The sequence below is a fragment of the Andrographis paniculata genome, unplaced genomic scaffold, assembly GCF_009805555.1.
Source record: "Andrographis paniculata isolate CXL003 unplaced genomic scaffold, ASM980555v1 Contig55END, whole genome shotgun sequence".
Taxonomy (NCBI): domain Eukaryota; kingdom Viridiplantae; phylum Streptophyta; class Magnoliopsida; order Lamiales; family Acanthaceae; genus Andrographis; species Andrographis paniculata.
In genome coordinates this window covers 2,982,732-3,004,687 of record NW_026137590.1, presented here as the reverse complement: position 1 = coordinate 3,004,687, position 21,956 = coordinate 2,982,732, and the positions used below count along the sequence as shown (strand labels likewise).

The 21,956-nt window shown below is 30.0% G+C and overlaps 2 protein-coding genes across 2 annotated transcripts; both read left to right on the top strand.

Moving 5' to 3' along the window:
• Positions 1-1,273: 1,273 nt before the first annotated feature.
• Positions 1,274-6,303, top strand: LOC127256526 (uncharacterized). The gene is made up of 11 exons (XM_051282577.1): positions 1,274-1,581; positions 1,842-1,884; positions 2,364-2,417; positions 3,050-3,113; positions 4,010-4,066; positions 4,226-4,332; positions 4,432-4,470; positions 5,145-5,233; positions 5,319-5,397; positions 5,614-5,661; positions 5,757-6,303. Exons 1-11 carry the CDS (start codon positions 1,388-1,390, stop codon positions 5,835-5,837), a joined length of 855 nt encoding a protein of 284 aa, XP_051138534.1. The 5' UTR covers positions 1,274-1,387; the 3' UTR covers positions 5,838-6,303.
• A 1,306-nt stretch (positions 6,304-7,609) lies between these two features.
• On the top strand, positions 7,610-16,174 carry LOC127256491 (protein trichome birefringence-like 33). Its single transcript, XM_051282526.1, has 5 exons — positions 7,610-8,219; positions 13,579-13,750; positions 14,852-15,060; positions 15,198-15,359; positions 15,725-16,174. Exons 1-5 carry the CDS (start codon positions 7,714-7,716, stop codon positions 16,068-16,070), a joined length of 1,395 nt encoding a protein of 464 aa, XP_051138483.1. The 5' UTR covers positions 7,610-7,713; the 3' UTR covers positions 16,071-16,174.
• Positions 16,175-21,956: the final 5,782 nt, after the last annotated feature.

Here is a 21,956-nt window from a genome sequence, read left to right as displayed (position 1 = left end):
TGTGTTTCTTCTGAATGATTTTGAGAAATTTTGAATTGAATTTGGATTGAGTTTGAATTTTAAGATTAGTTTAATTTATTGTGTTGCTTTGAGTTATATGTTTTTCGTTTGAATTTGAAAAGTTTTGATAGGTATTAATTATATTATATTATATTAAATAAATTTAATTTATTATTAATAATAATAATATTATTTAATTTATAATATATTATTTTTAATTATAAATATATTAAAATAAAAAAGAAACTACCATTTGACCCAAAAACTCTTCCACATAAGCCGATAAAAAGAACAAATAAATAAATATTTACACAAGAAATCATTTTTTTACAGGCCTAGGAAGTAGGCGGTCAAATTTGGTGATTCTCGGGCAGGTTTCCCACTCATCTCAAGCTGCACAGTTGCGAAACAGTGCAAACTCCAAAATTGTTGCAAAAGAAACACACGCAAAATAATATTTTAATAAAAAAGTGCAAAATATTTTGTATATATATATTTTTTTTTAAACTTCTTGTGTTAATTTAAATTTGTACAAATATCAAAGCTGATTTTTAATTCTAAATAAAAATCAAAATTATGCAAATTTTATATAAATAAAAAACGTAAAATATATTAAGTAATTTTTTGTGAATAAAATAAATAAATAAATGATTAATCTTTTATTTAATACTCTCTCCGTCCAAACTAAAAATATACATTTACTTTTGGCGCGAAGATTAAAGAATAATAATATTTTAATTATAGTGTGCAGGTAAAGTAATGAAATGACATTTTTGTCCTTACTTTTTTGGTATAAAAGTAATGATAAGTAGGAGTATTTGTGAAAAAAATTGAGTATTTAATGAAATGATTACTTTGTAATTGGACGTCCCAAAATAGAAATATATATACTTTCTAATTTGACAAGTATTTTTTTTTGATAAATTTTTATATAATTTTTATAAAAATATAAAAATTATAAAAATAAATAAGTGATCAATCATTTATTTATTTATTTTATTTAAAAAATTATTTTAGATATTTTATATCTTTTATATCTTTTAAATTAACAGAAGAACGTTTTCCGAAAAACAAGTATTTTTGTTTATTTTTATTAAAATACAATCGCGTATAATTTATCCTAAAATAATTTAAAGTAAATTTAGAGCAAAATTTGGGCCTGCTGGTCCTGGTCTTCGGAACAAAAAACATTGGGCCATTGCCTTTTTGGGAATTGGGCCTTCAAGTCCACACAAACGCACAAACACTTCTTCGTCTCCCCAGCGTCCTCCGTTGGATTTTTCTGCCAATTTTTCCATTGGAAACAACGTCCGATTCGTTTGTCTTCGTGGTCGCTTTGTGAAAATATTGAAATTTTTATGTCGGGGATGTGATTCCTGGAGAAGAAATGAACACTGGTGGCATTTCTGTCATCCCGCGATTTATTATTCTGGTTTTCACGGCAACGATTTTCTGCCGAGTCGCCGGCGGCTCGGTTCCCGAGCAATGCGAGCTCACCTTTAAGGACAAACACAAGGTTTACTACTACAGCCTGGCCTCTCCAGTCCGCGGCTTCCCCCACGGCATCCTCAGCGAAGATGGGTAAATTGTTGAATCCTCTTCATCTTCTTAATTGTTCATAGGAAGTTTGTACGAGGTTCAATCGCACGTGTCCTTTACTTATTCCTTTATTCGTCTATAAGATATGTTGATTGCGATTTTTATTGAGGTAATGTTGATTACTTGCTCCGCAGTTACACGTAATTGGTCGTTTAGAGCGGACTTGAATGGAGGATCGCTGTTGAATGTCTTTTTTTCTCCTTTTTTTTTTTTTTTTGGCTAAATGACCTTTTTTCTTTTAGGTTTTATAAAGTGGCTGCCAATGGGTCCGTGCTTTGGTTTCAGGTTGGCATCAGGTCACAATTTCATGTTTCTTTCTCTTGTATAAAACAGGCTTAGATTGTGGGAGTGATTCTACTGTTGAGATTTCCGATCTTGCTTTGCTAATTGCTTACGTGATATTATCTAAAGAGAGATTTCTAATAGGCTATCTCTAATGGTGTGTCATATGGGGTATTGATACGGCCGTATGATGGTAATGGTGATGGTGATGATGATGATGATGATGAGAGCTGATTCATTGTCATGTTAAGCATAGTAGTGATTATGGTGGGACCCAAATATCACTTTTTTGGATATTTTTAGTTGGCTAACTTTGAATGAGATTCAAGCTCTTTTTGGTCATGGAGTGTAATTTATTGTGGGTGAGAGAATAATAAAAGATGAGATTGATAATCCGAGGTGGATGTTCTGTGGTTGGTTATGTTAGATTCAAGTCATTGGTTTTCGAGTTTGATATTTTGTTTTTGTTTGTTGTGGAGCAGCTTTGCAGTTCAATGATTTTCAATCATGACCCTCCTACATGTGTTGATTGTAAGGTGAGGACTTTATTGCATTGGTAACATTCTACAACGTCTAGCATGTACTTTATACAAATTTAAGGAGTCAGTTAATCAGTATTTTTCCTAATCATACATATGGCTATCTTTAGTCACAGTTGCAATTGCTGAAATAGTGGTTAGGAATTTAAATATTGTAGTTGAAAATTTTTTATATGACAACTTGCATGTGTTGAACTTGGACACCAACTAATTATGTTTGTTAGGGATAAAAATGATGATGATGATAATGATGATTACTGGCTTAATTTGGAATGGCCGACTGATATAAGCTGTTTTCGACATAATCATCGTTAACCCCTCTTTAAATTTTAGACAGGGCCACATGTTGCAACAGTATTTTGATTAAGTTATTATGATGCGATCTCCTCTGTATTGATGTATAACACATTGCTGTGTTTAACTTATAACATGTTCTCTTTCCAACCAAGGTAGTGTGAGTAGAATAATACTAGTGCTCTGCTTATGCTACTTCGCGAGAAATTTTATATTCATTCTTTGTGGTTATTTTAATTAAAATGCTCTTGACTCACATGATCCTTAGACTTGGTCGTAACTGCTGGTGGAAATGTTAGGAATTTGACCTTTAGGTGCTGTCTTTATTTGTTTAGGGTTGTGGTGGTTCTTCAAACTGTGGTATGCGCTGCAATGCACTTGTGTCCCAAAGAATTCAAGGTAAATTCTTCTGAAGTATTACAGGCAGTTTCTTGTGAAATATTTTTGGTCAAATATTAATCTAGAATTTGTGGGAATTATTGCTTAAGCCTGTGAACGTAACTTAAATGCAAAACAAGCAAACCGGGGGGACTATTAACTCTTTAGTCACCTGTCAGCTTAATGTTATATACTCTAGTTTTGCTAGAAGCTACAAGTAATCGGTTAAATATAATCTAAACAAGCAGATATCATGAAGTCAGCAAAATGACCTGAAATTTTCTTTCTCCAACCACCCATAAATTGGCTGGAGAAGTAGGAAATTCTCTCGAATATACTATTCTACAATAATGCGTACCAGGTTTCACTTAGGCTGCAGACTATGACTGAATGTATGCCCTTGAAAACCTATACAGAATTAATGGCAGCATACTAACTTTTCCGTGCATCAACCCCTTCTGATTGTACAAACTATAAATTCCAGTCATTTTTGTTGTTTAAATAAAAGAGGTTATTACCTTCTACCCTTGTATACATTCATTTTTATATTTACAAACAAAAGAAAAATGAATTTTTATCTACAGTACTGTGTTGTTCTAAGATTTACATAAAGTTATAAACAATTTTTATAAAGTGTGCCACTTGCAACAGATTGGTTTTGTTTAGGCTGTAATGTGATAGTGATCATTTTATTCAGTTATGACTTACGTGAAACTGAAGTTCAATTATGTGAGTGTTTCCTGTCTTTCACATATTCTCTTCTTGTGATGATTTTCCATTACTTTGAAAGTTCTTGTCCTGAAGGCAGCTGATGCTATACAGTCACCTCATTTGCCTGTATATTGTGATAAAATAGTATCTTATTTCTCCCTGTGCTTTTGTTCTTCGCTTTTTGTTAACTTCAATTTGTTGTGCAGGCTATCCTGTTTGTACAACACTTGGACAGCCTTCAACGACAGTCATTGAAGTTCTTGGTATGTTATGTTAATCTTTCCTTCAATAAAATTTGTGGAATGTCATTACGAGCTTCATTGGTTCTATAGTAATTGGAAACCAACACTGGCTACCGATCATTGTGAAACTTTGGCACCCTAAGTATTACTTTTTTCGTTCATTGGCACATTTTGTGGCAGATAAAAACAATCCTCAGATGGGAGTCAAAGTAAAAATGACAAACAAGGCCCTGATGCATAATTGTTCGCTCTCTGTATCAGTCGTATGCAATGCACTTGGAGTCAAAGTATGATTTTGTTTGTTATGTCCATATATGCAATTGCACTCTTTCCCTTTAATCATCAGAATAGATTTCAGTACATGCTTCTTAATTGGTGTTTTACAGGGCCCTCATACATTGGAGGCTGTTGGAGTCTGTGATTTTGTGAGTTTTTAAATTCCCTGTGGAGTCTCATTCAGTTTTTTCAAACTAAGCTATCATGTTAATATATGATTTTCTTTTTTGTTTTTAACTGTGAGTTTCAATTAAGTATTGTGCCCCACAAGCTTATACTCTGCTTTATTTGCTCTGTGCTGTGGCTTAATCCATTTGCTAATTACACTTTTGCACCTCGTATGTTTCGTTAATTTGTTATGATTTTGGTTCCTGCCGGGCATGCTAGATAGACCTGTAGTGTGCATTGAATTCCAGGGCTGGTGCAAAGAATGGTGCAGCACCTACTGGACAATAACTGATCACCAATCTAGTATGATTGCCATGAAGCTTAAAATGCTCAATATTAGTTACCCTGGCTCGCAAGTAGATTGAGGCACATATGCCAACTAGACTTAGAGATGCGAAAGTGCCTGATTAGATTCAATCTAGGAAAATATATAGATTAAAAACTCCACGAGAGGCACAAGAAAAATACACTAGAATAACCTATGTCAGAATTCTTGTTGCACTGTGAGTATACAACTAGCAATAGTTTTTGGGAAAAACCTTTCTGATTTCTGATGTTGGAATTATCGGAAAATAATTGTTTGTGTATAAATGATTCTGGTCGCTTATGATCCCCAAGTGTTACCCACAAATTTGCTTTTCTTTTCCACTGACAGAAAACAGAGCTAAAGCATCCATTAGGCTGTGCCAAGATTGTATCCTCTCATGGAGGTGGATTAGGATGGTTTGGCTCCTTCGTGATAATGTATTATGTTTTATTTTTAGAGCCTTCCATTTTATTACTGGCTGCTTCTTTAATTTGTTTTAATATTGTTGAATTCGGTTTGCAGATTGTTATGCCTGTTTGGAGCTTACTTAGTGGGTGGAGCAGCTTACCGATATTTCTATTTGCATGTCCGTGGTATAGATGTAAGAACACCTACCTTTCCCAGTAACTGCTTGATTTTTCAATTGAATTAAAACCTATGAAACTAACCATTTCCATCGTAATTGTTATCCTGTCTACGGTATCCGCTTACTACTGAAATGCTGTACATTTCATAGCATCTACAAAGACAAGAATTGATCATTCATAGTTGTATGCTCATCTCGTATATTCATTAAATGTCATTTCCTCACTTCTAGGTGATTCCAAATTTGGAGTTTTGGGCTAGCTTACCGCATAGAATACAGGTATGCCACTGGCAATAAGTGCTCCAACTTGTCGAATGTTTTCCTGTTTCCACACATACTGTATTATGATTTTTGTTACCACTTATCATTTCCAGAGTTGTTATCTCTCTTTATTGAGGCGATTCCGAGGACCTTCACATGGTTACAGGAGTTCATATTCACCGGTTAATTTTTAGGCCAGGGCAGTTGATTTGTTCCGTTGCATCAAATACTATGTACTTCAAAGTCCCCGCATTAGGCATTTACACGATTATCTGGCCTGGAAAATTCGAACTCATTTTTGCTCGAGGTAGTCACATTCTTTATAGCAGCAGATGCAGTAACATATTAGTCCGAGGATATAACCCTTCTTTAATCCCCGTTGTTAACGACGAGCGACATTTATCCGTGTATTTGCGCATGTATGTCTAGCTCATCTGCTTCAAGAACAAGACGGAGGTGGAAACATTGGGGTAGGAATTAGGTACAGATAGTTATGGTTTATGTGGAGAGACAGGCAGCAGAGCTGTTGTGTTGTATGCAAAGAAGAAATGTGGCTAACTGGATGATGATGCATTTGTTGAATACAAAAGTTCTACGAATATGTGCTGCACTGATAAGTTTGAATAAAAGGGTTTAAAGGGTACGTTGTTTTTAATTGAAAGTTTGGTTGGAAGTGATTTATTTAATCAATATTTAATTTATAATGTAATATATTTATATAAGATTACAAAAAAATTAAAATGTGTATTTAAGTAATTAAATGACTGAATTTTAATAAAATATATATAATATAAATAAATTTTATATAATACAAAGGGCATAAAAGAAATATATATATATTCATTTATAATTATAAAATAAATTAATTATATAAATAAATATGGAGTTTGTTTATAGATTATAGAGATAGAAATACAAAATTTTGAATAGATTCAGCTAGAATTTAAATAAAATTAAAGTAATTTTATTGATTAATGATTTCGGGACACAGACAAGAACAGGGTTCGAGCTCACATGCACACACTAGCGTTCATTGTTGCGTTTTGTTTGTAGCATTTTTTGTATGTTTAGAATTTGCAATGGCTGTCCTACTAGTTACATACATTATACATACATAGGCAAGAAGAATGGAGTTTATTTATTATATTTTTTTGATAAACAAATGTGATATTTGCATCGAAACATAACAAAATCTTGGGGGCAAGAGATCCGTCGGTTTAAAATTTACCCAGTTTAATCAATTATTTTATAACATGTGTTTTGACTTTTTAATATTTTTTTAAAATAAAAAAAACAATTTTACCCTCCAATCTTTTATTTTTTCTTTCATTCGTAAACACTTCAATCTAAATTTTTCTCCCGTAATATCATCGACTCTCTACCCCTAATTTTCTCGTGATGCCGACGGCCACCCAAATTTCATCATAATTCCCAAATTAAACTTCCCAAACCTGCACTCATTTTTTATTTCTTTCTCTTCCTCACAACTCTCTCTTATTTTCTTCCCCCTTCATTGATCATAGATTCACGCCCTGCGCCGCTGCCAAAGCCACCATCCGCCGTTCAGCCTTTTTTCTACTCGTCGTCGACCGCGACACCAGCCATTGGGGTCTGCTCCACCGAAGCGGCCATCATCTCTCCTCCCCCTCTTCTTTTTTTCTTCATCGAAGTATTTTTCTTGTTAAAAGATTAGGGCTGGAAGAGAAAAAGTAAATTGGGTGGGAGTGTTTAATAAAAATGGTAGGAAATAAATAAAATATTGGAGAGGTAAATTATAATTTTAGTTAAGTTAATTATTTTTTTTTATTTTAAAAAAAATATTAAAAAGTCAGAACAAATGTTATAAAATAATTGATTAAACTGTGTAAGTTTTAAACCGAGGGTCCTTTGTCATAAGGGCAAGTAAGCTTATATAACTAAAACTAAGTAAGTTGTACTAATTAATTATATTAGAGATTGGGCGTGTTCCTGTTTAAACAACCAACCATAGCCATAAATTAATCATTGTATAAATGAAAGAGATTGATAGATAGATAGATAGATCCCAATTCGAATTCAATGCTAGGGTAAATGAATCCGTTGCCATCTTCATCTTCATCTTCATCATCATCTTCATCCTCATCTTCATCGTCATCTTGGTCTCGGTGTTCTTACTTCCATCTCCATAAGGCTGCTGCTGCTGCTGCTTCTTACAACCTCCTCTTCCCTAATTATCCTCAAATCTTGTTCATTTTAATTCTTCTATTCACCACCACAATTCTTGGCTTGGTGTCCGTCGTCATCATCTTCCACAGAAGCAGTCAGTTACAGTTACAGTACTTGCAGCCATCACCATATGATGATGATATTGGTCGTCTCACTCTGAACCAGTCTGGGCTAAAGCCATTTGCCATGGGAGTCGGAGAAGGTGATTGTGATGTGTTTGCAGGGAGGTGGGTTCGCGACAACCGACCGTTGTACTACGAAGAACAGGAGTGTCCTTACATCCAACCGCAGCTCACCTGCCAACAACACGGCCGCCCTGATAAAGACTACCAGCGCTGGCGATGGCAGCCTCATGCCTGTTATCTTCCCAGGTATGTAATAGGGATGTCAAATGGGCCGGTAGTCCGTAACCGCCCGGACCCGGTCATAATTGGGCAGGTTCTGGTCTTTAAAAATTAGTTCCGGATGGTGCGTGGATTTTGAGTTTTAGACCCGGTCAGGTTCGGGGCGGGTTACGGGTTTTATTATAAACTTGTCCCACTCCGGACTCGGACTCGAACCAAGATATTTTAATAATTATTATAATTCATTTATATATTTATACAATATAAATTATGGAGTATTATTTATTTATTTAAAATATTTTAAATATAAAATAGAATCTTCAATGTAAATCAAATTGATCTTCGCATCACTACGTACTATCGTTAATATTTGATTGTTTTTATTTTTAGAACTATAATGTTTTTTTTTGTATTTTTAACGCATACTTTTTTTTAGTATTAAATTATTTTTTAAAAAAATTATTTATTTATTTAAAAAAAAACGGATTTATCGGGTTGGCTTTGAACCCTCCGGGTTCGAAGCAGGACGGGTCCTAGGACCGGATTGAAGCGAAACGAAACGGCTCTTGGATCCTAATATTTTCTAGCAAAGCGGATCCCGGGACCTACAAAACCCGTTCCGTTGACATCAATTAGTTGTTGGTTGGTTGGATAGGAGAGAAGAGGAGATAGATTAGTTATTAACATTATTATTAATTAAAGAAATCGATGAATTGGATTGAAAGTTGTCGATTGCTACTGTTAACGATTGAATTGCTAGCTGATGCTGCTGCTTCTTATCTCTTAGCTATAGCCAGCACACCGCACCTAGTCAATATCACATTATCTCTCTTTTCCTATCAATTATAACTAAATTCATGTTCAATAAATTATACTCCTTCCGACCATTTTCTAACGTCCTAAGTGATATTTACACATTTTTTTAGGTAGTTAGTTTTTTTGCTGTAAATTGACAAAATAGCCCTTTATTTTGTGTATAAATATAAAAGATAAATAAAATAAGGGTAAAAAGGTAAATTCTATATATAAAAATAGAAAAATGACAATCATTTTTTTAATTTGTGGACGGAGGAGTATTAATTTGGTTTTGATTTAATTCGAAATTGGGTTTGTGACTTAGTTTTAGTTTAAATACTATTTTATTTGATATTTTATAATATTAAATAGTATATTATATTAAAAATCGTGTTCGCGAAATAGTGTCGATTTATATTTCAAATACAAACTAAATACACCTAATATTTCCTCTGATATAATATATATAAATAGGCTCAAAACTTTTGTACATGAATTTTAATGTTATTTGTATCTTTTTGTTATTTATTTTTTTATTTTAGAAAAAAAATATTACATTCGTCTCAAAATAAGAATGCCAATGTTGTATGCATATATATATATATGAATATTAATTATATTGATACAGTAGAAATTAAAAAGTAAAAAATAAAAAATATCTCTATTAGTTATTTATAATATAAATACAATAATATTTGTAAATAATTTATACAAATATAAAAATATTTTAAATATTAAATACAATAATAAAAAACAAATGATGCCTTAAGTAATATCTGTTCATCCAATATTTTTTAATAGCATAATACTCTATAAATATTATAAAAAATAAAAGATATATTCATAAGTACAATATAATATAATATATATATATATACTTTAATAAACACAAATAAATAATATTTTTCTTTCAAATTTTTTTATATTTTTTAAAATATAATTTAAACATTTTCCTATGAAAATGTATTCAATAATTATTATATTAAAAAAATATATAAAAAGCAAAAAGACAAGCATATAAACAAAAGAACACCATAAGAAAAAACAATCATGGCATCTAACATACATTGTGTAGGGCATCCATCCAAGTTTTTTTTTTTTTTTTTTTTTTAAAATTAAAATTTTTATTTATGTATTTATTAAATTTGGGAATTTAATGATTATTAGAAACTAGGAGGATAATAATTCCATTTTGTGTGCCCAACTGACTATTATTGCTATGTTGATTCCCTGAATTGTGTTTTTCAATATATTAATCAAATTGTTGAATTTGTTAGTTAATAGAGAAATATTATATTTTTTTATATTATATTAAATATTTATTTTTTTATTTAATTTATTATTATTTTCAAAATGATTTCAAATAAAAATTATTTTCACAACATATTTAAATCGAATCAACTACTACCTCCATACCATAAAATATAAGATTATTTATTTTTTTTACGTAAAAAAATATTATTATTATTATATTAATTTATAGTGAAAATAACAAAAATATCCTTATATGATTATGATAAATTAAAATAATAATATTTGTATAATATATTAAAAATTATAAATATGTTAATTATATTAGATAGTTAGACAATTAAGTAATTTCCTTTCTCAGATGAAATATTAAATTTGATTGGAAAAAAAAAACAGGGAAAAATTATTTTTAGTCCCAATATAATTAAAATTTATCAATTTTGGTCCCAATATAAATTTTTTTTTATCAATTTTGGTCACAATATAACCAAAACTCATTATTTTTGGTCCAAATATAAATTTTTTTATCAATTTTAGTCCCAATATAACAAAAATTCATCATTTTTTGTTCCAATATAATCAAACTTTATCTTTTTTGGTTCCATCATCAACAAACCGATGGAAAATGCTGACGTGAAAAGAAATCAAATCTTATATTTATATTTGAAAAATTGCACAATCTTGCAAGTCCACGTCAGCATTTTGGTTTGTTGACGGTATGACAAAAAAAGATAAGGTTTGATTATATTTGGACAAAAAATGATGAGTTTTTTTTATATTGAGACTAAAATTGATAAAAAAAATTTATTGGGACCAAGAATGATGAGTTTTGGTTATATTGAGACCAAAATTGATAAAATTTTTATATTTATGCCAAAATTGATAAATTTTGATTACATTTGAATAAAAATAATTTTTTATCTTTTTAAAAAAAATTATTGAAACTGACAACTAGAAAAAGAGGGCCGAGCCCACAAACCCAAATGGGAAAATTGCTTTTTTTTTTTTTTTTTTTTTATTTGCATATGCACATGTTTTTATCGATAAATGCAAGACATGACGCTAGAAAAAAAATTAGTATATTTGTAACAGAATTATGTTCCTAAAGTTCACGTAGCTAACGTAATTTCATTACTAATTTCGTCTCTAATATCATTAGTAACAGAAAAAATACATTTAGAAACTAAAAATTTCTTGTTACAAAATTGATATTTTCTTGTAGTGTGATATTTAAATATGTTACCGAAAAGAGTAAAATGTTAGAGGATAAAGTATTATTTTAATTGTATTATTGGTATTGGTCTTAACTTAGAGTTCTTGTCTTTTATTATTATTATTATTATTATTATTATTATTATTATTATAACTTCCGACTAAATCATATGCGAGAGAAACATGAAGGTATCAGAGATTTGAACATTTTACAGTCACAAATTTATTCTACCACTGAATTATTTCTTACTAGAGAACTTAAAGTCATTTAATTGTAGGTTATAGGGTTGGATGTGCATTTTGATTAATAGATTTTAAATTAAACTAAAATTTGTTTAATTTATTATAAATAAATTCATATGATCTTTATTAGATATAAATTTTATTTTAATGTGATATAAAAGAAATAGGAATATTATTGTATACTTTTGGGAGAAAAAATGAGTGAATATTAAAATTCAAATTGAAAACTCATCACAAACAGGCTAGCTAGGTATTTGTATTTATTTATTTATTTATTTTCATAGCATGCTTAATTAGCACTTCACTTGTGGATTGTATTTAGAAATATACGTATAGGTTTAGAAATCAGCACGATTAGCAAACCTAATACTGAATTTTTAAAAACTAATCATTTTAATTTACATATTAATATATACTTATATATTACTCACTCCATCGATAAAATGTCTGTTTATATGGATTGCACGTATATTTTATATTTTAATAAATATAATATTGTACTATCTTCATCTTAAAGCAACAGAGACATTTGGAATTAACATAAAAATTTACAAATAATAGTATTATATTGACAGTGGGTATAAAAATATTTTTAAAAGAACAAAATGCCTGTCTTTATGTAATTATTGTAAACAAAGTGGGGATAGTTTTGTAAAAAGATGGGAAGCTTATTACTAAAAAAAAAATGAAAATGAGACTATTGTTTTGAAACAAATAAAAATGACAAAATTAGATTATTATTTTGAAACGGATGAAGTATTAGTTGATTCTGACATAAGATATATATTTGAAAAAGTATAGGAGTGACTTCATGAAATGAGAAATATTTTTTTAATAAAGTGAATGTGTAAGTAATTGTAACATATTTGTAAATAATTTTAATAATGAAGAATATAAATTAAAAAATATCTATATATAAATAAAAATTATATGCTATCTCGTCCCGAGCTCAAAGTATTTTTTCACTATTTTTGTGTGTCTCACTAATTATACATTATTATTACATATTTTTTTTTTATTTACATTACAAATATATCATTATACATACCATAATTTTATATAATAGAAAATATCAAAACATTTTACATGTATCCACTAACCAATCAAAAAATATTATTTATTAATTTACTATAAAATTCTAGACTGATGCTTTTGATGGGGACTAAAAAAGTATATTTTTTGTAAAAGTAAAAATAAAAACATAACGTAAATTTTGTGAACGGAGGAGTGTTAGTTTTTAAGCGCAGTCTTTAGAAATACCTCAAATTCTTTCCAAATATATTCCTGTAAACTCATTATTATATTTTGTATATTTGGTCACTTGCCGACTTCTGTTTAATTTGTCGATAATAATTAGTGTTGTGTACCTGGTACATATATGATGCTTTTTTTTTTTAAATGAATTGATTTTTGGTGTGATACAGATAATTGTGTCAAAAATATAAAATATATTATTTTAAGTCGAATATTTCGACTTTTTGATTTTTTGTAATGAGTATTTGAATTTTCTTTTTACTTTTTAACTTTTATAGAAATATTTTGTACTATCTCCGTCCCAATACAATATTCTTGTTTACCATTTTTGTTCATATTAAAACAATAGTCTCTTTTTCATAAATAATCATATCACTATAAAATTATCCTTACTTTTTCATTATTATTACACAATTGCCACTACTTTTTACACTAATACACTCGCAAAGACAAAAAAAGTCTTTTACATATACTTTTTACCCACTACTAATATAATATCAATATTTCTTAAATTTCGTATCGAACATAACTCATACTATAATTTTAGGAAGAATGAAATATTATTTTTAAAAAGTTGCAATTAGAAATTAGTATTGGATGAACAAAGCCCATATAATTATATGCAGTGCAGTTTCAATGCAACACTAATGCTGGAAAGGCTTCGAGGCAAGCGAATGATGTTCGTTGGCGATTCCCTCAACCGAGGCCAGTACGTCTCTTTGATCTGCCTTCTCCACACGATCATCCCCAACAATTCCAAGTCCATTCAAATTGGTTCTTCCACCACCGTCTTCAAGGCAAAGGTACGTAGTACTGATGAATATTGCAGTACTCGATTCGACAACTAACACGATTAATTACTTATGTATAGTGACAGAATTAGCTTTCCAACTTTGGGGGCTAAAATTTTATATTTTCTGTTTATTTTTTGACTATTCTATTTCAATTTCAGCATATTTTTAACTGTTAAATTTTTATTTTTTTATTTAATCAGGTAATTTGGTTTTTTTGTGTGTGAAAAAAAAAGTTGTAAGAACTAACTTGTCGATTCACTTCGATTGAATTTTGAGTTACTCTATCTCTTTTGATTCCTCTTGACATTACAGTGAGATAATGAAAAAAATATATATATATAATTGAAAAGAAAAAAAGAGAGAAAAATATACTCCCTCCGTCCAAGCTAAAAGTATACATTTATTTTTGGCGCGGAGATTAAGGAATAATAGTATTTTAATTATAGTGTGTAGGTAAAAGTAGTGAAATGACATTTTTGCCTTTACTTTTTTCGTAAAAAAGTAATGATGTGATGTAAAGTAGGATATTTGTGGAAAAAATGAAGTATTTAATGAAATGGTTACTTTATAATTGGACGTCCCAAAATAGAAATATGTATACTTTCTAGCTGGACGGAGGGAGTAATAAAATTATATTACTCCTTCCGTCCCATATAATTTGTCCATATTTTCTATTTTCGTTCGTCTCACATAACTTGTCTTTTCTATTTTTGGAAATATAATTATGCACTTTAATCGCATTTTAAATTTTATAATTTTATTAATTTTAATTAAACTATTTACTTATCTTAATCTTAATCTATAATTATTTTTACTAAATAATAATTATTTTTACTAATACACTTCTTAATTATTTACTAATTATACTTTATCTAAATTCTCGTATCTACAGTAATAGTCTCATATTTTCTGAGATGGAGGGAGTAATATTTAGAATAAAATATTATATTTTATATTTAAAAATTTATAATTAAAAATTACATAATTTTTTTTTATTTATTTAAAAAAGAAAAGAAAAAAATATCCTATGTCGTTTCGTCTCTGCCTATGTATGTATTTTCTTAAGATATATATATATATATATATATATACACATGAATGGGTGTGCAGGATTACAATGCGACGATCGAGTTCTACTGGGCGCCATTCCTCCTTGAATCCAACTCCGATGACGCATCGTCACACAGAATAAAACTAAGTGATAGAGTGGTTGTGAAAGGGTCGATCAACAAGCATGGGAAACACTGGAAAGGAGTTGATATAATAGTCTTCAACACACACCTATGGTGGATGACTGGCCAACGCTTCAACGTATTACTGTACGTATATTTAACCACAAATGCATTACATATTTTATCTAAATAATTTCATGAAATACAATTAATAATTTTCAATTTATTTATTTTTTTCTAATTTTAACCTAGCTAATTTCATGTCCTTTGCAATTAATTACCAGGAAAGGATCCTTGGCGGATCAAAACAAACGCCATATTGTCCGAATCCCAAAGGAGGAAGCATACCGCATGGCAATGAAAGGCATGTCGCGATGGATCAACCAAAACATGGATCCCACCAAAACCCGAGTCTTTTTCACTTCTATGTCACCTTCCCATGCAATGTAAGTACAACATATATATCGTCTCATTTTTCATACTGATTGGATCGAATAAGCATAATATCGATTAATTTGATCCAATTAGTACATATACAATAAAGCAATAAAGCATACATATTCTAACAGCATATAATATAATTTTACATAGTATAATATATTGTTGATTTAAGCACAATTAGTATATTTATACATGTAAAATATACTCCCTCCATCACACATAATTTGTCCAGATTTTATATTTTCTTCCGTCCCACATAATTTGTCACTTTTTTTTTAAAAAAAAATATAATTATACACTTTAATCACATTTTAAATTTTAATTTTGAATTTTTTTTTTTTAATTTTAATTAAAATATTTCTTGATTCAGCAATGACTGGGGAGGAGATGATCAGAGAGGCAACTGCTACAACGAGACAAATGTGATCGAAGACCCGGCGTATTGGGGATCGGATTCACGGAAAAGCGCTGGCATAATGCAAGTGATAGATGAGGTTTTGAAAAAGTCGAAAGTTTCCATAACTTATCTCAACATCACAGCGCTGTCGGGGTACCGGAAAGACGCGCACACATCAATTTACAAGAAGCAGTGGAGGGCTTTAACACCAGAAGAGATTGCCGATCCAGTGAGCTATGCAGATTGTGTTCATTGGTGTCTGCCAGGCCTTCAAGATACATGGAATGAGCTCTTGTTTACCAAGCTCTTCTATCCCTAATTACTACTCCCTCCGTCCCATATAATTTGTCCTTATTTTTTATTTTCGTCCGTCCGCATAATTTGTTTTTTCTTTTTTTTTTCGGAAATATTGATTATATACTTTAATCACATTTTAAATTTTATATTTTATAATATTTTTAATCTTAATTAAACTATTTACTTATCTTAATCTTAATTTATAATTATTTTTATTATATAATAATTATTTTTATTAATACACTTTTTAATTACTTACTAATTATATTTTACCTGAATTCTCGTATTTCCGTATCTACAGTAATAGACCCATATTTCGTGGGTCGGAGGGAGTATTAGTAAACAAATTAAGGAATACAAGATGAGCTTCTTCATATAAATTATACATATATCTATATATACATTTATATAATTGATTTTTTTGAACAAATTTATGTTATGTAATATGCTCCTTAAGGTTTGCAATTGTAAGAAAATATAGAAGCTATAAGGTTCGATTAGAGTTGATGGATAGCGGCTGCTGATTACCATATTATATAAATATATATATAGAGAGAGAGAATATATATATATATAGAGAGAGAGAGAGCATTTCACTAACTGTATTAGCATGAGACTGTTGGCATTTATATTATTTATTTTTTAAAGACAAACAATATTATTTTAGGTAGGATCTCCGCTTATATTTTTCACTAGCGTCAATCCTGTGCTACTTTCCATAAATTATACTCCCTTCGTTCTGCTTCTTATGTCCACCTTTTCATTTTTGTTTTCTCCACTTATTTTGTCACTTTTTTTTTTTTCTGGAAAAGAATTATACATTTTAATTTTATTTTAAAAAAATTAATTTATAATTTTTTTAATTTTAATTATACTAATCAATTATTATTAATTTTAATTTATAATAATTATTATTATATGATAATTATTTTTACTAATATATTTTTAATTATTTACTAATTATACCCCTCCTAAATTCTCGTGTCAGCAGTAATACGTTGACGAAATGTCCGAAACGGAGGGAGTATCAAATGTTGTAATATACTTTTATATATTTTTCTTTGTTCTACAGCAACAGTGGACGTGTTTGATTTGAACACTATTGGTTTAGAGAATTACTGATAATAATTATGCTATTAATTTATTATTATTATTTATTATTTTTGTGATATTATTGGTATTTTTAAAATATTGTTTAAATTTTATAATAAATAAATATAAATATAATAGTGTAAGTTAAGTTAAAAACACAGTAGAAAGTTGATCATATAACTTCAAAATTCTTGATTATGCTCATAAAATATTATTTTTCTAAAAACATACTTTTTCCATTCCTTAATAATTTATCTATTTTTTTATTTTAATTTGTCTTATAACAAAGTAGTCATTTTTTTTTTTAAGTAATTGTACTATCTACCTAACAATCATTTCAATGTACAATATATTACACAAATGTCATTACATTTATATCATACAATACTAATAATGTTAGTTTAGTCTTTTTTTCTTATTTTTTATTTCTACTACGTCTCAATATAATACTAATATTTTTAAAATTCTGTAAAAAAAGTAAATAAATAAATAGATATGAGACGAATGAAGTATTTTTTAGCATTCAGCTTTATACATTACAAGTTTGATACGTAGAATAACGTAAATGACAATCATACATATATATATATATATATAAGATGCAAAGAAATATGAACCGAGTCCTAAAATCAGACTCTAGGGTTCGGCCAGAACATAATATTGTTGAATTTATGACCAAAAGGAGGCCACTAAAGGCCAAGCCCAAGAATTTTTGATCCATTGTGGGTTTGGTGCTAGTCGGGTAACAGGCATTGAATACAGAAGAATTCGGTCCATGTCAGAATCATTAAGTTGTTGAGAACAGTTTACGGGCCGTTTTTGGAGCTTAGGGAGATCAGAGCCTTCTGAGTGCCCGATATAACTACCTTTCCAAAGGTGGTGGTCGTGGAGTCGGAAACCGCCGTCGGTTAGTCCATATTTAGCGTAACCGATCAGACCTGGAAAATAAGCGGTTTGCATGATTCTTTAAATAACCCATCAACGGTGAAGGCGAGGTGATAACAGGTTTTGTATATAGTTAGGTTGTATATCAATTCGCAGGGAATTTTATTCGAAAATCAATGAGTAGAGTTTTTATAGAAGAACAATCAGATATAGCAATTGTGTGGTTGCAGACCCTGGATAGTTATCACAATTATTTATACTCTTTTACTGGTGAGTTTCCAGGTCGAACACAGGGATTTAAAGTCATGAATTTCAATGATAAAAATCTTGGAGAAGCGACGAAGAAACGAAAAGGGGGCGCTTGAAGCGGGCTTAAATCTTCTACTACTAAAAGCGGTAAACAAAGCAATAAAAAATGAGCGGAGACGAGCGAAGCGAAAGTGAGAGGATTGGGATGTGAGTGAGCGGCATATTATATGTATATGTATATGAGCGAATGAGAGTGAATAAGAGGTGTTGTGTCTGAACTGTGCGTTACGAAATGGATAGATTTCCCTGGATGCAGCGAGCGAATGACGTAAATGTGTTATCGGAAGCATATATGTATATTACGAAAATGGTGATAGAAAGATGTTGTAATTATATATATTCGATTATAAAGAACTCATCACACTGGTATTTTGGCCTGGGGGGATTTACAACAAGACTTCAATGACACCCAGAATTAAGACATTATAAGAAAGAAACCCTACTGTCACTAGGAATTTTTGCGACCTAATAGACCCCGTCTATGTCCCGTTAATTTTTCCAATTCTGCCTCATTAGTGGCTTTACCCCCTGATGTTGGTATTATTTTATCAGAATCAAATTTAGCACAGTAATTAAGTAGGTCGACAAGGCTCCCGCGTACTTAACTACGTTGAACTACCTTGAGACCGCTTTTGGCGCATCACAAGGCTTAATTAATCAATTCGTCTCTCGCTCTATACCAGTGATATGAAATTCTCTAAAATTGATTTATATAAGTATGAAAATTGTGAAAGAATTTAATTTGAAGAAGTGAATGATATTTCTTTATATACTACGAAAACGCGAAAAGAATTAAATTACAAAGCTGTAAATGAAAGCAGTAATCTAATCTAAGAAAGCATTAAAGACGTGGCCAAGGGAGAGGGAAGACGCCCACTCCCTTGGCATTTCCTGTGGAGAACTCCCTTACAGGGTTGGAGCTCTCGGAAACAGGAAGACGACGAGCGCTGTGTATATTCTGAAATTATCCAAGAATTCGATCCCCTTACATAAAGATATCTGGCCCTATTTATAGCAGGTGTAAAGAGACGGTTGCAAGAAGTTGTTAGGTAGTTCCAACGGTTGGGCAGTTAGGCGGTTGCTGGTGGTTATTCTGTTAAAGTTGTTGCTGGTCATAACTCCCAAGGTGCCCGCTTCGCTTGCGTTGAGGGCACAGATCTTCCTCGCTTGCTGGAGAGCAGGAGGGCATCAGCGTAGCTCGGCTCGCTTGAGCTAGCTGGAATTGGAATGGCTGTACCGCTGCATTTGAAGTACTTAGTTGAAATCTGGTGATAGTCTGCAGCGGCGGGTATCTGGACTGTAGCTTGCAAGCGGGAGAGGCTATCGCTTGCGGCTATGAAGGTGGCCGCTTGCCTCTCATGCATTAGTGTTTTCAAGGTGTGTCTTGGGCGCTTGCGAGCGAAGGCGGCTGTCGCTTGTGGCGTCTGCCTTAGCTTTTCTGGCTCCAGAATACCGCTTAAGAGGGCAAAAATCGTTAATAGTCTCAACAACGAATTCTGGATCATGCCTAGTGATATAAATCAATATTGTATGCCGATTACGAATTATTTTGATGGTTCTTATGCAGAAATTCAAGTAATACACATTTTTGTCAGCCTAAGAATATGCTGATATTTGGAGTCATCACGAGGGATTTTAAATTAAATACAAATTTCAAAGAAAATCTATTGGATATCACTGTTTAATTTTGTTCTTTGTATTTTAAGGGTGCGTTTGGCAATTAGCTAATAGTTTTTAGCTGTTAGCTGATTCAATTAGCTGGTTTGACTAGCTGATTCAATTAGCTTGTTTGACTAGCTGGTTCAATTAGCGGTCTGTATTAAAGTGTTTGGTAAAACAACTGTTTGACATTAGCTGTTTATACATAAAATGACTATTAAGGACATTGATATATTTATTTTTGAAAATATTTTTTAATTTTGTTCATTTTGATTTGAAATTTATGAGAATTTTTGTTATTAATTATTGAAAATTATAAAAATATTATGAAATATTTATTTTTATTTTTATTATTTAGATCTGAAAAAATTATTTATACTAAAAAATAATAATTTTTTATTGAAATTATATAAAATATAAAATAATAAATCTTTTGTATATATATTTTTATTATGTTAATTATTATTTTAATGTATATAAATAAATTAATAGCCTTTGTTTTTTCTATTTGATTTAGTTATAAAAATTTATATATTTTACAAATAAAATAATTTATATGTAATAATTAATAATAGTAATTATTTTAAATTTATAAAAATAAAAATATAAGTTAATAAATTAAATAGATTAAAAATAATTAATAAATACTGCTATAAAAATATATTTATATGTGTAAAATAAATAATTAAGTTTTAAGGGTAAATAAGGAATAACCAAAATTAAAATAAAAAAGCTATTTCAAAATGCTAAGTAAGTGAGCTTTTCAGAAAATAGTTTTTTTGGTCCAAAAAATTCTTTCAAAGAGCTAATTTACCAAACACCTAAATTAGCTTTTTGACTGGTCAAATAATTAAAAGTTGTTCAATAAGCTAAAAGCTCTTCAAAAAGCTGTTTCCCAAACACCCTCTAAATCTTTGTTTAATTCCGGAGCTTAGAGATCCATCATTTTAAGTCCATAAAATCAAGTTTGGATTCATATATTTGAATTTTACTTCATTTTTTTGTTAAAATATGTTCAATAAATTGGCGACCACTGTGGGAGTTAAGGCAAAATTGTAGATCCGAAATCCGAAGAAGCTTTTATACAACTACGATCTAAATGAATTATCGAAATGATTCACATAGCAGGATCTCAAGTACAAACGTCTGGTGTCTCCACTAGAGTACTTACTATGGAAATACCTACTTTAGTCATACCCATCACAGAGGTAGCAGTCAGCCTACCGGCCGAGTGGATACCAAAAGAAATTATATTCCATCAAATTGAAAAAAATTATTGTATAAATTTAAATAATTAGAGAAAATGTGGTATAATCATCCCACTGAATGTCTTAAAAAAAAAATTATACTTATGATCTTATATATCTATGCGTCTTTGTAAAGGAAAATAAATTAAAATTTGTCATTATTGTAATATATGTTGATGATATCAATTTAATTGAAAAAAATCCAAATTGCATTTGAATATCTGAAAAAAGAATTTGAGATCAAATATTTTTGAAAGACTAAATATTGTTTGAGATTACAAGTGAATTATATAAACAATGAGATATTTATCCATTAATATGCATATATACCAAAATGTATAAAAATAACTATTTGAGTACACTAATGATGGTAAGATCTCTTTATCCCAATAAAGATCCATTTATTCCAAGAGAAGATAATGAAAAAATACTTTGACGTTGGAGTAATTTATCTTAGTGTTATTGGTGCACTAATATACCTTACAAATTGTAAAAAACTAGATATATATTTTCAGTACATATATTGACAAGATTAAGCATATTTCCCTATTGACAAGATTAAGCATATTTCCCATAAAGTGTCATTGAAATGATATCATCCACATTTTTCGTTATCTTTAAGGGATATATGACTTCGGTTTATTTTATTCGAGTGAATCTCGAAATGAATTAATTGGTTAAGTTGATGCTGGTTATCATTCTGATCCATATAAAAC

Coding starts and splice junctions, on each gene's coding strand:
- LOC127256491 (XM_051282526.1), top strand. CDS start 7,714: ATGAATCCGTTGCCATCTTCATCTTCATCTTCATCATCATCTTCATCC. Junction 8,220..13,578: donor CATGCCTGTTATCTTCCCAG/GTATGTAATAGG, acceptor TATGCAGTGCAG/TTTCAATGCAACACTAATGC. Junction 13,751..14,851: donor CCACCGTCTTCAAGGCAAAG/GTACGTAGTACT, acceptor ATGGGTGTGCAG/GATTACAATGCGACGATCGA.
- LOC127256526 (XM_051282577.1), top strand. CDS start 1,388: ATGAACACTGGTGGCATTTCTGTCATCCCGCGATTTATTATTCTGGTT. Junction 2,418..3,049: donor CTACATGTGTTGATTGTAAG/GTGAGGACTTTA, acceptor TTATTTGTTTAG/GGTTGTGGTGGTTCTTCAAA. Junction 5,398..5,613: donor TGCATGTCCGTGGTATAGAT/GTAAGAACACCT, acceptor CCTCACTTCTAG/GTGATTCCAAATTTGGAGTT.